The sequence below is a fragment of the Pristis pectinata genome, chromosome 8 (genome assembly GCF_009764475.1).
Source record: "Pristis pectinata isolate sPriPec2 chromosome 8, sPriPec2.1.pri, whole genome shotgun sequence".
In the NCBI taxonomy this organism is placed as follows: Eukaryota; Metazoa; Chordata; class Chondrichthyes; order Rhinopristiformes; family Pristidae; genus Pristis; species Pristis pectinata.
In genome coordinates this window covers 101,504,665-101,521,151 of record NC_067412.1, presented here as the reverse complement: position 1 = coordinate 101,521,151, position 16,487 = coordinate 101,504,665, and the positions used below count along the sequence as shown (strand labels likewise).

General features: G+C 45.6%; 1 protein-coding gene across 1 annotated transcript; it reads right to left on the bottom strand.

Moving 5' to 3' along the window:
• Nucleotides 1-1,442: 1,442 nt before the first annotated feature.
• On the bottom strand, nt 1,443-7,482 carry LOC127573828 (zinc finger protein ZIC 3-like). Its single transcript, XM_052022337.1, has 3 exons — nt 6,450-7,482; nt 4,598-5,545; nt 1,443-1,657 (listed from the first exon to the last, which is right to left on the bottom strand). The coding sequence occupies exons 1-3, from the start codon at nt 7,480-7,482 to the stop codon at nt 1,443-1,445; spliced, it is 2,196 nt and encodes a 731-aa protein (XP_051878297.1).
• Nucleotides 7,483-16,487: the final 9,005 nt, after the last annotated feature.

The window sequence follows — 16,487 nt, the reverse complement described above, 5'->3', positions numbered from 1 at the left end:
TTTACAAGCATACGAACATCCGAATCAGGTACGTAAGGCCACTCGGCCCCTAAGCCCCTCCTTTAACAAGATCATGGCTGATCTGACTGTAACCTGCACGTTCCCGTCTACCCGCAGTCACCCTTTACCTCCTCGCTTCTCAAGGATATCTCTCTCTCTCTCTCTGTCGTACAAATGTTGGAAGTATTGGAAATATTCCATCGCCCTTTGAGGGAGACTTCCAAAGACTAACCACCTTCTGAGAGAAAATGCTCCATCGCTGTCTTAAACGGGTGACTCCTTACACTTAGAAACAGTGACCCCGGGTTGTAGATCCTCCTCCTCCCCACGATGGGAAGCATCCTCTCCAGATCCACTCTGCTCAAGATCCAGAGACACCGGAGACTGCAGACGCTGGAATCTGGAACAAACAACCTGCTGGAGGAACTCAGCGTGTCGAGCAGCATCTGTGGGGGCGGCGGGGGAGAAGGAACTAAAGCAGGGTCTCCACACTTTCTTTCCCCTACAGATACTGCCCCATCCGTTGAGTTTCAGCAGATTATTTGTTGCGCCTCAAGATCTAAATGTTTCGAATGTATTCTGTTCGCTTTGTGTGTCTGACATTGAACACGGAACGTGGACCAATTCACTCGGTCACCGGTTGATCTGCTACTTTAATGCAGTGATCTTTATTTCCAATTAGTCGATTCAACCATTTCTCCAGTTCATAGAATTATTTCTTGTGGAGCAAACCGGCCTCCGATCGTGTGATGGAGCTGGGAAACTGGGATTTCGGGAAGGATTGATGTCAAGAGACCTCGCCCGTTCTTCAGGAAGTTCAGACCAGATTTACCTTTACACGCCCCGATACAACAACGCTCGTTAACCCAAGGTCCCGGAACCCCCCCCCCCCCCCCCAAAGTCTGACTCCTCGCTGCGGCTCTGGACCTCGAGGCAAAACTTTCGGACGTAAGACCAGCTTCAGGGTTCTCACTCGCTGGTCAGTGCCGCCTGACTTGGGCAGGTTGTTACTGGAACCAACTCTCTCCCATATCGCGTCATCCTTTCCCAGGACCAACGAAATTAACATCGTTGAATTATATTCCGCGAGGAGGCTAACGATTATATTGGGGGTAAAATTGGTTTCGCTGTGGAACCTGTCTATACAGGTAAACTTAAACTAATACACCTCATACTACGTTCAATTTAACTGGCCAAGAAGCGACTAGTGCAACGCTTAATGAAAGCTCCGCTTTCACCAGCACAAATGCAGTGACGCTCGGGAGTCACTGCGGGGAAAGTGCCGGTAAAACCGGATTTTCCGTAAAAAGGCAGTAGGGCAAACAAACGGGTTAACGTTGGTCTAAATAGGAGCATTTCACACCCGCGCTTTCATACGCATACAATTATAGCAATGAAGACATTTTCTGCAATGTTGTTACCGTATAAGCGCTAACCATACTTCATATCCTAAACAGTCTGATATTTTCTTGAATGCGACCAGTGTCCGGAGGATCGGCAAGACTACGGGTGGTTATAATTAAATCCGCGACCTTGGCCGCCCCAGAAGCTCTCCCGCTGGGTGCAGGTTGCGTTCCAATCTCCAACCAGGCCGCTTCAGTGGCGTAGGCGTACGGCTGGAAATGACTAGAAGGGTCACCTGCTCTTGGTTTGGGAACTAGATTAGTTTTCAGATCATGTTAGTATTGTGACATGCTCTGCGGACAGGTATCTGTCAGTCACCAAAACTTTAGGGTCTACTATAAGTTGAGATAGATTTGGTTTCCATGACATAGGCACAGCTTGCTCGCGGGCCGCCCTCTCACTTCGGATTCAAATCCCATTCCAGAGACGAGCGCAGAATCTGGGCTGAATTAACTTTACTGAAATAATCTGTCTGGTGTTAGGCTATTGAGATCGCAGCCTGTGACATCTGCTGTTGCAAATAGGGTTCACCGGATTTCCCGCATTGTATATTAGTGCGTAGAATATTTTGGGATACACTAAGATTGTGAGGCGGCTGTGTAAGCAAGATTACTTGCTTTCGGTCGGGTAACTAGTAAAGTGAGCGCTCCCCTCCATTCAGTATGAAACAATAAGACAGTTTGTTTACCGTATACCTTCCCCGCTCTGGTCTGATGCCAGGAGTTGGGGGTCGCGATTCTATTATGAGTGTGTAAGATTTCGGCAGACGGGAATGGTTTGGAATATTTCCTGACAACTCGGACATGGGTTTGAAATGACACACTGGAAATGCATTGAATTTTAAGTGTGTTTAATTAAACTAGATTAAATGGTTAAACAGGATGCAGAAGAAAATGTGTAGGAGAAGTTTCAGGTCGACTGCTCTCCGACAAAGTCCCTTTTTGAAAACGTCATTCAGGGTTTAATGCAGAGCGCTTGTAATGCCGCCGCGGGTGCACGTCTATAGGCTAGTGAAGTCTGATTGTATTGTGGGCAGGAGAGAAAGGGTTGTTGTTTTAATTAACTAGAAATGCCGATTTTCCTCAAGAAATTCACATAATTACTTCAACGGATGCAGGTAAATCCCGGTCTAATTTTAAAATGCGGAAATATAGCTTAGTGCATTGTTTGGACCCATTCGGGCCTCTCTCTGTGTCTTCCCTTTTGTTCTGTTCAAACATTTCCTTTACTTTATTCGTTTCTTATGATCCCGTGTGCCCCCCCCCCTCCGTCATATTTACACGCACACGCACTCTCCAAATCCGATGTGGTGAGAAGCTCTCACTGAAGCGACAAGAGGAAGTGATGGGAAAATGCATCGGAAAGCTCGGGCTGAATTGCAAACGCTCGGAGTACCCTGTTGTGATTTGTTTTCAGGGTGCCTGGAACTCTCACACCTCAATGGCAATTATAGGGGGTGGGGGGGGGGGTAAAGCCTCGAACGAAGGGGTGTGTTGATTGGGGAGGGGTGCGGATTGGAAGTGGAGTGAACCCACTGGTGTCCTGAGACGCGGGGTTTGGAGGGGAGACGCATTGACTTACGATGAGAGAGGACAAGGCGTGAAAGTAGTATCATCATCAGTTTTGACCCAAAGAAAGGAAAACACATCTCCGACAAAAGAAAGCCCATTCGATTCAGCGAGGTTGTTAGGACAACGAAAAAATATCCTTGGATGATTAGTTCCACTTCAAAGGAATTTACATTCAGCGGTGGAAAAGCAGTTCTTTTATTTAACCACAGGGTTTTTTTCATGAAGAGGAATCGTATGTTTGGTCATTGTGTTTAATTTTCTCCATTCAGAGAACACTTGTATTAAAATAAATAGCAGGACCATTATAGACCGCTAATTGTGCTGTGTAAACCTATAAAAAGAATCCATAAAATAGAAGGGGGAAAAGAAACACAACAGGGCATTGGAGGAGATGTGTCAGACCAGACCCTTATAATGTGAATGGGAAACGCGCTGGAAAATGAGAGCCGGAGGATTCTGCAAAACCTTGGAAATTTAGGGTCATTTCTAATCGCACGGCCAAGCATTGCTTGTAAACTGGGGCGAGTCCTCTTCCCATCTGAATGTCAGTCAGCCCTGGCAGATAGTTGTGGAGAGTGTGTTTGACTTAATAACTGGTCTAAGTGACGGGCAGTTCAGTTTATTGATCGTTTACTATAATATATGCAAGTCTATCAATAACATTTAAACATTTCCATTTACTCCAATGGCATTTCCATAAATGCATACTGTTTCAATAATTTATACCTCTTTTTTAAACATTTAATTCGCATAATTTCTCTGCTCTTTTTTCGACTGCAGTCTGTTCAGGGCGCCAGTGGTATGCAACCCTTCCAATCGCACCCCAAGCAGGTTCGGTGTCGATATCCTCATATGGATGCGTCTTAAAAATAATTGACGTGTTCATTCGATTAGGAAATAAACAAATCAATAAAACTGGCACACGTGTAATCTGCAAATGGGAACCGCCTGCCCTGGTACAAGCTGTCATCTGAAGCAAAACACCTTTCACTGAACTGTCTCTTTCGACGTCACAAACCAACTGTTGACACTGTCAGAAATGGCAAGTTACGAATGTTCTAGAAAAAAAAACTCGTTCCAGTGGGAAAGGGATGTGGTCACAACGGAGACTGGAGCGAGCCGCCCCGGCCCGGGAACGTGCCCGGTGAAGGTAGTGCGGCTGACAACCTGGGACCTGCTGTTTGGGGTGAACCGTTTGTGCTGTTCGTTGGAACAATCCCTCTCTGGCGTTCCAGGCCAGTGTTTTTCAAAATGCACTCCTGAATAACTCTCCGAGCACGTCAATTAGCACGTTTATTGTTCCACGCGTTTGCATATTTCACATGAATTAGCTGTGAATTGATTTGTATCCAAATAACCCAAACTATTAAATAATACGTCTCACATCATGACAGCGATATTACTGGAGTATTCAGGTTTGACTTCGGAGCTGTTGTTGGGAACGTCACTTCAGTCGTTCTTGGGAATAATTACATGTGTGGAAATCAGGAATGAATTAAAAGTTGAGCACATTTTCAGCGAGATCTACCAGCCCTCGGTAAACTCGTTCAATTATCTATATATTTAATAACCTTTGGGGGATGTCCGTCGCCCAGGGCAGTCTTGGTTGAGAGTTCTTGTACAGTTGCTGCTGTTTCTCCTTTGACAGGTGTACCAGGCATTCAGGAGCCCGCCGGGTGCGGCATGTGTCCTGGAGGCCAACGTGTGGAGTCCGACGCCTTCCCCGTTGGACAGCAAAGGGCGCAAGGTGGCAGCGACCCGGTTCCCGGTTACCGGATTCAACCTGCCTTCGGATCGATGTGGGGGAGACGGCAGCAGTCGAATGGAAGGGACAGAATCCATTCTGAAGTCGGAGCGGTTCAGAGACATGAAGTTCATTCTAGCTTCCGACCAGCTAGAAGACAGCGAGGCAGCAGGGAGACTCGATCGTATCAATGACAAGGGCTCCGTCCTCAGGTCCGCGTGAGGTGAAGGCAGCTGGTTCCCGAACTCACACCGGCCCGCAGAAAACATGCCAAAAGGTGCCCCAGCTTTGATTCCTGTGGATGGATCCAGTTTAATTCCCAGTGGACTGGAAGCCAATTGGCTCAAAGGGGATTCAGATCGAACTGTTGTTATCTGATCAGCTCTGACTTCGGTCCTGGCTGTGGATATGGGAGCGCCAGCCCTGGTCATCGTGGACACATCCAACTTGTTCTCCAGTCCAGTGGAGGGCAGCGAACTCAACGCAGGTGCTGGAGCTGATTTGTCCTCGGAACGATTGAAGGGTAACGCGCAGGACGAGGCACTGAGCTGGGATGAAACGACGTCCCCTGAAGAAAAGTCACTCTCTGTGTCCGAATACAGTCCAGTGAAAGCTTCGCGTTCATAACTCAGCGGGAGCGCGGGCTTACAGTGCATTTTCATGTGCTTCCGAAGGGAACTGGGGTGCGTGTACGATTTATCGCAGTCCTTGACTTTACAGATGTACGGCTTGTCACTGGTGTGGACATGGGAGTGCTTCTTCCGATCGCTACTGTTGGCGAATCTTCTGTCGCAGCCCTCGAACTCACACTTGAAAGGTTTTTCACCTTGATAAAGAATAAACATTTGAAATACCTCGCAGAAAAAAAAGTTCCCAGGCTTCACAATCTCTAAAAACTATGTTCTGAAAATGGAAACAGAAGATCTATTCTCCCGAGCTCATGACAAACGCACACTAAACAATCCGCACATACAGACAGACACATATGTCGCCTCCAATAATCGCACTCCCAACCTGCACACACTGGTTTCTCCTGCTTCAGCACTAACGGGGTTGCCCAAGGCTAACTGCTATTTCTGAGCGTTATAGAGCACCTGTATCGGACTAAATTTGAATATACTAATTGAATACATGTGTTAGATTTGCATGAATAAATAGCGATCATCATGAATAAATAGCCATCTTTCTGATTTAGTCCAATGTTATAACAAATGTTTAACTGTACATCCTCTGCTCAGGCCCGTATATTTACAGGACAGTCCCTTCGCTTTATACCTCTGATCATTCCCTTTGGTTAACGTGTGTGTGAACAGTGTCCGGACAGAGGAACTAGTGGGGGAGAGCGCCTCAGTGACAGCGGAGAAGAGTGTAAATCTACTGTTAGTACCACGGACTCTTCAGATAGAGTTCCATGCCAAACTTTTCAAAGACACGAAACTGACCAGATCAGAGCATCCGTTGCTAAACCCGATCGATGCAACTGAGGCCCAAGAACTGTTTCTACAATTGATCTCTGTGTGAACATCTTGGATGTTTTAGCTTTAATAGTTGTGGTGTAACAGGTAAATAATGAATCATCTATTGATGGCATTCGCCGGCGTTCTCCTTATTCCCATCGCCCTTAAATTTATAGCAGTGAGTTCTCAACAGTGAGAGAAAGTTTAACAACAATGCGAGTTGGTGAAAACCCACCAAACAGCGCAGAGAAGCATAAAGCGGGCAGCACTGACCTGTGTGGGTCCTCTTATGTATCTTCAGGTTCTCTGAGCGGGCGAACACCTTTTGACAGCCGGGGTACGGGCAGTGGAATGGTTTCTCCCCGGTGTGGACCCTGACGTGGTTTATGAGCTTGTATTTGGCTTTGAAGGCTTTCCCTTCCCTTGCACAGTTTTCCCAGCAGCAGACGTGGGAGAGCTGCTCGGATCCCGCAACGTGCTCCACGGTCAGGTGAGCCACCAGCTCGTGCATGTTGCCGAATGTTCTGGAACAGCAGCTCTTGGACATCTGCTCACGACCGACCCACCTGCAGACCAGCTCCCGTTTGATGGGCTTCAAGTATCTAAAGAACGGAGCGGTGCCGCCGTGAGCAGATAAACTCAGGTTCAGGTTAATCGGGTTGTAGCTCTGAAGCAGCGAGGTAACGAAGTGCTCCTCTCTTGCGCCCGTCACTTGGGTGTAATGGCGTGACCTGGCGATGAGGTCCCCTGGTAACCCCAGCGGGATCTGCTCATTGACAGCCCTGGTGGACGGGGTGCCTCGGAGGCTCTGTTCGTGTAAACCAGGGATGAACGGGTGACCTCCACTCTCAGCGTGGCCGCTACACTGATGGTATCTTCGTTCGGCCGAGCTGAACACGCCCTGGGCCAGACTGGCGCCCGAGGGCTGCTCCGCTACTCCGGGCATGGAAGCCGCCGAGAAGTCCCGCCGGGCGAGGAGGTCCCTGCCGGCTCCTACACGGTGCCCACTGAAGGCCGAATAGGATTGATAGGGGGCGGTGAGCGTCGCACAGGGAGTGACTGCGCTCCCGGTGTATTCGGGTAGATTGTGCGAGGGACTGAGTTTTAAGGAGAGTGCCAAGTGTTCTGGGGGCAAAGGTGACGGCCCCACACTGAGCTCGGTATCGCTCTCCCCCGAGTAGACATGTGAGAGGGGGTAGCCACTAAATCTTGGCACGGCCGTCATCATCTGCTGGGATTGCCGGTCACCTCTGGGCAAATCCGCTAATCTGAGCGCTGGGACTCGCCTACAGGCGCCAGTGTCCATAACCACTATAATCTGCTCCTTAGCATCAACCTCCCAACGGCCCCTTCAACACGGAACGGGGAGCAAGGGTGGAGATCCTCTGATCCATATCTCACATCAGACCCCTAATCTCAGGAGCACAAAGGCATCAAAACAGACCAGGGTCCTGGAATAAAAGCACAGCAGGAAGGTCTGCTTTTTAAAATGAAGAGCGAGAGGGATTGGAGGGATTTTTTTAAATGACTGACGCGAAGCTAGTTTGCTGGAGAAGATACGCATGCGCTCGCAGCGTGACTCCTCGCTAAAATTTTGCAAAAAAAATGCTTTGAAAAACACCGTACGTCATGGTGCAAACCCATTGTTTTGTCTGGTCCGTTTAGTTTAGTTAAGTCAAAAGATTTATGCGCCGTAAATAGTGCAATACTGCCCAAAATATTAAAGAAGCGAGTCCTTTCAAACGGGAGAAAAATCTTTAGATGTGTCCTGTAACTGTTGTCCATTAGGCCGCATTGTGTCGGTCCCAACGGAGGGGAGACTACAACGGGAAAAAACTCGACTGGCCCACAGGAAATAACCAGGGCGGAATTTATGCATCGCCTTGGTCAGCGGCCGAGGGGCTGAGAGTTTAGTCATAACAAAATTGGCGCGGCTCTTTAATCATCTGAAATACTTTTACTTCGCTTTTGATTTTCAGTCCAATATTGACTGACGTGCTGCTGAATAAACTCATAAAACCGCCGGTTATTGCACGCTCGGTCCAGGCATCGTGACGTCAAGAACGGATGCGCAAACTCTATCACCCCCCTCACTCTCACACACTCACTGACACACACACTCACAAACATACACTCACACACACACACACACACACACTCATTCACACACACACTCACACACACTCACTCTCACACACACACTCACTGGCACACACACAAACATACACTCACTCACACACACACACACACACACACACACACACACACATACATACAAACACATTCACACACTCACACAGATTTATAATGACACACACACACTTGCACACACATACACAAAAATACTGACATGGTCACACATACAATATCCTGCCAAACATTCCTACGCACATACACAGAAAATTGTAACGGACAGATATTGGCAATACTCTCTCTCTCTCTCTCTCTCTCTCTCTCTCTCACACACACACACACACACACGCACAGGACACACACTTCCAAACGGACAAATACTAACATGGACACACGCACGTACTATGTATACTCTCTAGCGAAACAATTATCTGCATGCATTTGCACAGAGATTTACAAGCCAGGCACACATCAACACTCCGAGGGTGAGAGCGAAAGGGCATTTGTTTTAAGGGCAAATATGTTCAAAGCGAATTTGTAAATATAAAGCAGTTTGTTTAAATTTGTATTTCAGAAATGATATGTAGTAATTATGACCAAAATCGACATACTGCCCAGGTATTTGCCCTGCAGATAACGTGCGAGTGGTTGGCGAGTTCTGTGGTTAGTTAGTTATTCGCCTTTCATAAAGTGCAAACGAAAATAATCTCCTGCTCCTGGTTAACGTGGAGACATCGAGATGCCAGAAGTCACTTGTTCACGGGAGGGACCGATATAGTTTTGTTCAATTTCATTTCAACTAATGGAACAGTTGTTTTCAGTTTTGCACGCTGTCTCAGGACCGGGCGCCCAGTCTGAGCTGGACCCAGACTGACTACCTTTCCGCCTGCTTGTCATTTCCAACTTCTCTGACATACAGTATGTAAGCGGGGACAACATTGCCGATGCCTTCCGCTGCCCCGGAGCTCAGGATGGAACAGATTCCCAGTTAAAATAGAGGGATATGTGGAAGGAAGGGGTTGGATAGTCTTAGGCGAGGTTTAAAGGTCGGTACAACATTGTGGGCCGAAGGGCCTGTATTGTGCTGTACTGTTCTATGTTCTATGTAATACTGGGACACGGATTTCACGCGTGTCCAAATTCACCACTCACATCAGCTGGGATAACGAACTACCAGATATCTCGGTGTGTGGAGCCAGGATCAATAATAGAGCGAGGTGAAAGGAATGTCAGCGACCCGAAAACTCAGGGAAATTTGTTCGGTCCCTTGTCCACTTTTCGCGTTAACAAACAGGGAGAGGTGGGAAATCTATCCGTGTTTGCCACTTGTACGACGTTCGCCGACGCTCTCTGTCTTTGACAGTTATTGTGATTTTCCCTTTGTTCCAATTAATCCGGTGAACTCGGGGTTCAGTTCCCGTGTACTCCAGGGCTCGGGTAAAGTTTCTAGCTTGGGGTCTCACTGTGGCAGGACTCACTTTCACCGGGATCATTTATACCCCGTTACTCAGTTTAATTGTTGGGATCGCCAGCTATAACTTGCAATGTCGTATTTCCGTTTTCGTTTAGGGCTTAGATGAGCTTACATTACTAATTGCATTACCAACTATCTGTATCGCGAAATAAAATGCAAAGGGATCTTCAGTTTAAACCTAGAAATTGAATTCTTTCTTGTTTATGTTTCTGTTTTGAACATGGTATTTAATGCGACAATTTCATTAGACCGCCCTACACAAATGTCAGAACATCTAGTTACAGATACATTTCAAATAAAAACACTGTCTGTACGATGCTATCTCCACACACACACCAATTACCTAGAAATATATTTATTTAAATATGCGCAAAATATTCTGGGAAGAGCAGTTTATTAATTAGTAGCGAGGTTTGTGTTTTATCTATCGTCGCTTATGTAATTTTCAAAAGATTTCTCAAACCAAATAAACGGCGGTAAGATTGATCCACAATAATTAACGGAAAATCTAATTTGGCTTCTCTTCATCTACTGAATCCAATCTCAGTGAAATCCTTGGGAAATAGTGTTCGATAAACACACTGCGCAGTGAAACATTTTCAGCTAAAACGCTTCAATCTGAATTAGCAATCTAGTTAGATCCTAATTTCAAATTTGAAGCTGGCGGTGAAAGGAAGTTCTATTTTGACCATTCAATCTGGTCTCGATACAGATCAGGACGGCTCCTCAACTAATAGTGATTCCAAATAACACTGCGGTTGGATATGGAAACCCAGGTGATGGATACAAAGCGCAACTACCCCGTTGTAATTGTAAACTGTGCAGAGTGCAGCGTACACACGGGCAGATCAACCGACAGATCGATAAACGGATAAATAGATCGATTGACAGATCAATAGACCAGTAAGCAAAAACTCTTGCAGTTACATAGAACTACTCAACGGGTCGGGCAGCAACTGTTGGGAGAGAAGTCTCTCTCTCTCTCTCTCTCTCTCTAATGGGAAAAAGTGCCCTTTTTGGTGCATTGGCGAGAACAATGTGAGAAACGCGGCAGACCATCAAGATGCCACAAGTAACGCAGAGGCTGTTTCTCTGACGGGTGAGCTCTGGCCGAGACATTGTCCAGCTCGTCACCGAGAGTGGCGTGAGACGGTTAACATCTCCTGACAGAGTGGTCAGGGCCTGGGGATGGTGTCTGCGAGACACAGCCCCTCGGTCCCTCACTGCGAGCACCTGGCATCTTCCAGGGGCAGTGCCTGAACCTATAACCTCCTGGCTCGGAGGTCAGACAGCTTCTCACTGAGACACTGGTGCTGATACAAATTGCGTGATGTATTTATTCCCCTGAAGCATTTCTGGTTCACCGGGAAGCGCCGGGGAGAAGCGACGTGCGGCCGGTGACCAGTGTCATCGCTCCCGGGCCGGTGAACCCGGGGCGGGAGTCCAGATGAAGGGCTGGTATAGTGGCTGTACTCAGGGCCCGACCGCCGGCTGGCGACTTGCACAAATACCTTCAAGTGTTTCTTCACTGGCGTTGCTTCTCAGGGCTCAGTCACGCAGAAAGGGGTCAATAAAAGTATGCGGACAACAAAAGGGCAAAATACAATAAAGGCACCCTCCGGGTCACAGGTCAGCATCATTACTGATTGAGATATTTACAACTCTGCTCAACTGCAAAAGGTAATCGTGCAATGATGTCGCCCGTGGTAAGAAATAACGCCTTGTTTTACTCGGCCCCGTCTGATGCTCTAATGCAATTAGGAGCGATCCCGTTTTATTGATGGAATCAGCACATTTGATTTATTCAGCAGAGGGTGAGATTTACGATGGTTTAGGCTTGTTGATGGTCTATTTGGTTAAGGTTTCCCTGAACACCAATAAAGACCATTATTCTTGTCAGCATTTACTATAACGCGATGTGCATAAATCATCCCTGCAGGATGATGCATCGGTTATCGATTGATTGGGCTATAGCAGAGGACAATTGAAGATTTGTTTGCTCGTCTTATCTTTTCGGCAAGTTTTATAATCAACACAGTTACAGTTTTCAATCTCCGGGCTGCTCCTCGATGTTAATATTGCTTCGTGAGTGAAATCCCAAGTTTCATTTAAATTTAGAGCAGGAATTTAGGAATGGCACATTTGTCATTATATATTGCAATTAAAGTGCCAATTGTTCACAGCTCGATAAAAAAAAAACAATCTGCACAAAATATATGTGGACAACTTTGGGAAGTTTGAAAATTATATTTAAGTCTTACTCTCCTCAAGCGCAACAGAATTCACAAATTTCTGCTGGCACACAGGAAATATTTTTTGCTCGACCTTTCTCAAAATGCATAAAAATCGACGAGATTTGTTTTGCCAAAGTTGCAAGCCACCGAGTTTAAACTGTTTTGTTTTGTTAATACAGCAAAGGTTTTAGTAACAGAAATGTATGTTGGCTTGTGGACAGAGAGAGAGAGAGAGAGAGAGAGAGAGAGAGACAGAGAGACAGAGAGACAGAGAGACAGAGAAGCAGAACGTGACACTTGTGAGATTTGTACATCTTACATCTGACAACTATTCTGGTCCATATAGAAACATTAGACATTGGCCTTGAAAAACTGGATTCAGAACAAACAACCTGTCTTCCCTCTTCCCCAATTTCAATCATATTTGTAGTTCGTTTTTTTGTACATTGAAACTACTCCGCGTCACAAACTGCTGGATGTTTACATCTATTTATATATTTATTTGAAGATAAACCAAATTAATGGCAATAGTAATTTACCCAATTTACTTTGGGTAAATAACAAATAATTCATTGGAAAATTTACGCCGGAGTCCATGTTATCTGGTGAAAGGTTCCGGGAGGTCTCTTTATAGTAAAGTAAAAAAAAACCTAAATAACTGAAGATCCTGTGTCTTTTACAGAAATATGTAACATTACAATACTCGCAGCGTAATGAGACCAGATGTTCGATAGATGTGATCGGACACAGGGTGGATCGTTGAATGTTGGGTGCCGCGATATTTCACTGTAAACCGGTGACTGATATTTTCGTGCTGAAGGGCCATTTCAGATAAACTGAAGACCTCGGATCTAGTTTGAGATTGGAGAAAATCTTCATACGTACTTACTAAATTCTTCACACACATATACAATAACAATTTAGACACTGTATGGTAAGTTCTGCATTAAGCTCACATCACAAAGAGAACGGCTGTTTCCTGCGTGTTTTTGAAATAGAGCGACATTCATTGAAATTAGTTCTAAGAATTACTTATAGTCTGATTGATTGCGGTAAATCATAGTTATAACTGTAATATAGTTGGATATATATCACGAAGAAAGACGATTAATAATATTACAGACCGCAAATTGCCGGAAATTCTAAGGAGGAAAGAAACTGAAACAAATTGGGTTGTAAATTCGATCGACAGAATTCTTTATTTAACCAAATACTGTTTGGCATTTTACAAAATAAACACAAGGTCTGCAGAATCGGTTTTTTATTTCAAATCATTTAGAAAAATAGTTAATTGAATTGTGTCGCTCTCGGGTCTGATATCTATATCTCAACGGGAAAATATTAAATCTCTCAGCTAACAATATGATCAGAAAAATAATTCATTACAAAAAGCCAAATATGACACGTAATTAAAAATCCAACATACTTTGGTTAATCTAGACTGATTCACCCACGCACTAGAAACAGATTTATGCTTATTTCCACAAGAGAATACTTCACTCGCCTGTTTCATTATGAAGCATTAATCAAACACACAGGCCTTTGTCTCCAGGAGTCGAAATAACAGAGTCGTTTCTCTGAATTATGCCGCATTATAGGGTTCAATTTCAAAAGTTACATACTATACATAATGCAGTTCACAACCAGCCGAAACACAACCTAGGTAGTTTTGCTTTTACATAGTGTATTATTATATTTCAACCTGCTGAGTACATTGGACTTTACGGCAGGTTTTGAGCATACCAGAAGTGTTGAGCGGCAGAACCGATTAAACGGTCAGCTATCCAACAAAGCAACATTTTTTTCTTAATTAATTATATCGCCTACGTAAAACAGGTTCCATTGATATATGCTGATGGGTACAAATATGGAAACATATTAAATATTATCGTATTCGCTGCTAATCGAAGTCCGTGTCTATTATTGCCACGTTCAATCAGTTTTTGACAGTAAACCATCGTTGAAAAAAAAACAGCGGCTAGTGAGTCTGTCTGCACGGGGAATAAATGGGAGGGTTGTGACTGCCTGGAGTTCACTGCGTTAAAAGGTTTATATTGAAGTTAAGCTGTGCCCTCCAGCTCTCTGTTCCCAATCCAGTACAACTCTGCACCGCCTGGCTTTGTCTACGATCGGCCGGGCTGCTCCTATAACTTGGAATCTCAAGTGCAGCGGGATGAGCAGCTGCTTTCCAAGGTGTGATGATGCGCTCTCTACTCTGGTCCGGAGATAACAGTTGGCTCAAATTATCTTAAAGGCAACATCACGGGGCTGCACATGTGGCGGGCTACAAGTCAGAGGTCAACGAGGCTGCCTTGCCCTAAGTCGGCGACATCACAAGGCCGATACAACGGGATAGTCAGTTGATGACCTAATTGAATTACGCGTTTTTGTTACAGGGAAAACGGAGCACGTGCGTCTTGTCATTAATTATCTGCCAGAAACACACAACCGTGGCAACCCGGGCCCTCGCTCCACACCCAGAGTTCAGGTTCCCCGAGACAACTGCAGCGGGGCTGGGGTGGGGGCACCGTTCTGGGTTAGTGACGAATACTATTCTCAGCAAATCTTTTAACTTTTATAGCAACTTGGAAACCGTGTACAGTTTCATACGTGGAATATTCTCGAAGGAGTTTCGCCGCCACTGTGCGGGGCAAGTCCTGGATAATTCATTGAGAGGTTTTTGCAAAATTGCAATTTAAAGTGAAAAACCACGGATTGCGAGCGGCTTGCGCCGGTTGCATGCAGATCCTTAATTCACGCATTCAGGACCCCGACAACAATCGACAAACACATCCATAGCACAACGGGTTCAAGTTACTAAAGCGTCCACCTTTACAACCAAATCGTTTGCGAGGAAGGTATTGAAAAAAATAAGGAAGCTTTTTACCCCGTGAGTCGCTGGCGTTAAGGAAATCTGGCTAAGTCACGTATATTTTCTCTCTAAAAGCATGTTGAATAAAGGTATCTTATTATTTACCGTTGCAAAGAACTCACCTTCTGGCTGTGTTTTCGCCTCTAAGCCTGTGGACTGAGTGCGTTTATGGGAACAGGAACGGCAGATGTCTGTGGGGCTACAATTGAAATCTCAGCTCTGCTAAACTAAAAAAAGGGAAGTAAAGTTCTTTCCAATGTACTGTTGGGGATAAGGGCCGTCAAAGAATCGTGTTATAAAGCTCTGCATGAAGCAGAGTCTCAATGCATCTCTGAACTTGATCAGATTTTATGTCCCTGCAGCGAGGCGGGGCAGTTCTGTGCAAACCGCTCAATGGCCAGACTTTGGCTGGGAGAATCCCAGGATATCGCAATCCTAGACCTTCCCGAGCCTTTCCTTGCAAACACAGCTACACCTTTGTGTGTGTGTGTGTGTGTGTGTGTGTGTGTGTGTGTGTGGGCGTGCGTGCAAAACCGACTCGGTAGAAATTGCGCCATAAAAATTGTTACTCGCGACAACTGAAAGACAGACTTTTTCACGAGGATTTGTTTAAATTAAAAAGCATAATTAAACAATACCAATAATCACAAAAGAACTGTAGATTTTTTCCCCTTCCTTATAATAACCAGGTGCAGCGGTAACCCTCATATTGCGTTACACTGTCAGGAAAATATCCTAAGCGAGTGTTGTAAATAACAGTTAACTTCTAAAGACTCGTGCAGACAGAAACCTCCTGTGGAACCAGCTTGAACAAGACCCTTCAGCTTTAGAGATTTTACATTTATTGCCGCTGAAATCCTCAAAACATTTTTTTAAATGGCAGGAAGGTTCTTTTTCATCATGAACTCAAGGGACCAATTTAACCAACATGGGTAAAGGCTGGTTCAAGGGTGGGGGGCGGGGGCGGGGTGGGGAACAACCCCCTTGCACATTCAGTGTTTGAGATGGTCAGGGATACATTGGAAGTCTCTCCAACCCTCGCCGCTCTCCAACGAAAATGTGCGTGTAGATTGATTGACGCAAGAGCTGTGCATTTCTCGACCCTGTCTAGTGTACAAATCTCTACTTCTAAAAGGAATCCGCAGCGGAACAAATGGTCTGAACGCAGTGGGGGCGCACAAAGAGCGGATTTGCCCTTCTACGCGGTGCCACTGGTTGCGTGCAATTAAGTCCAAATATACAGCACATCTTAACCGCTGCTCCTGAAATTAAATGGAAGAGTAAGATGCAAATCAGGCTGAACTAGGCATAATTAATCAAGGGCGATAACATGGAGGTGCCATACCTGTAAATAACCCTCAGAATCAACCAATCGGAATCAAGAAACTGTGCGCCTCTTGAATTTTTAATGGCAATTTGTGCCAGTCAACTGGGCCTCTTCCAATCGACACACAGCATGACGCTCACGTGATGGCAAGAGCCTCTTGCTGTGATTGGCTGGTTGCGGGTTGCCTCTGGAGTTGGGTTGTGTGCTGGAGTTGAGTGATTGACTCTATCAGTGTGAGAACATCAGCCTATTGAAGAGGAGGTGTCTGGCT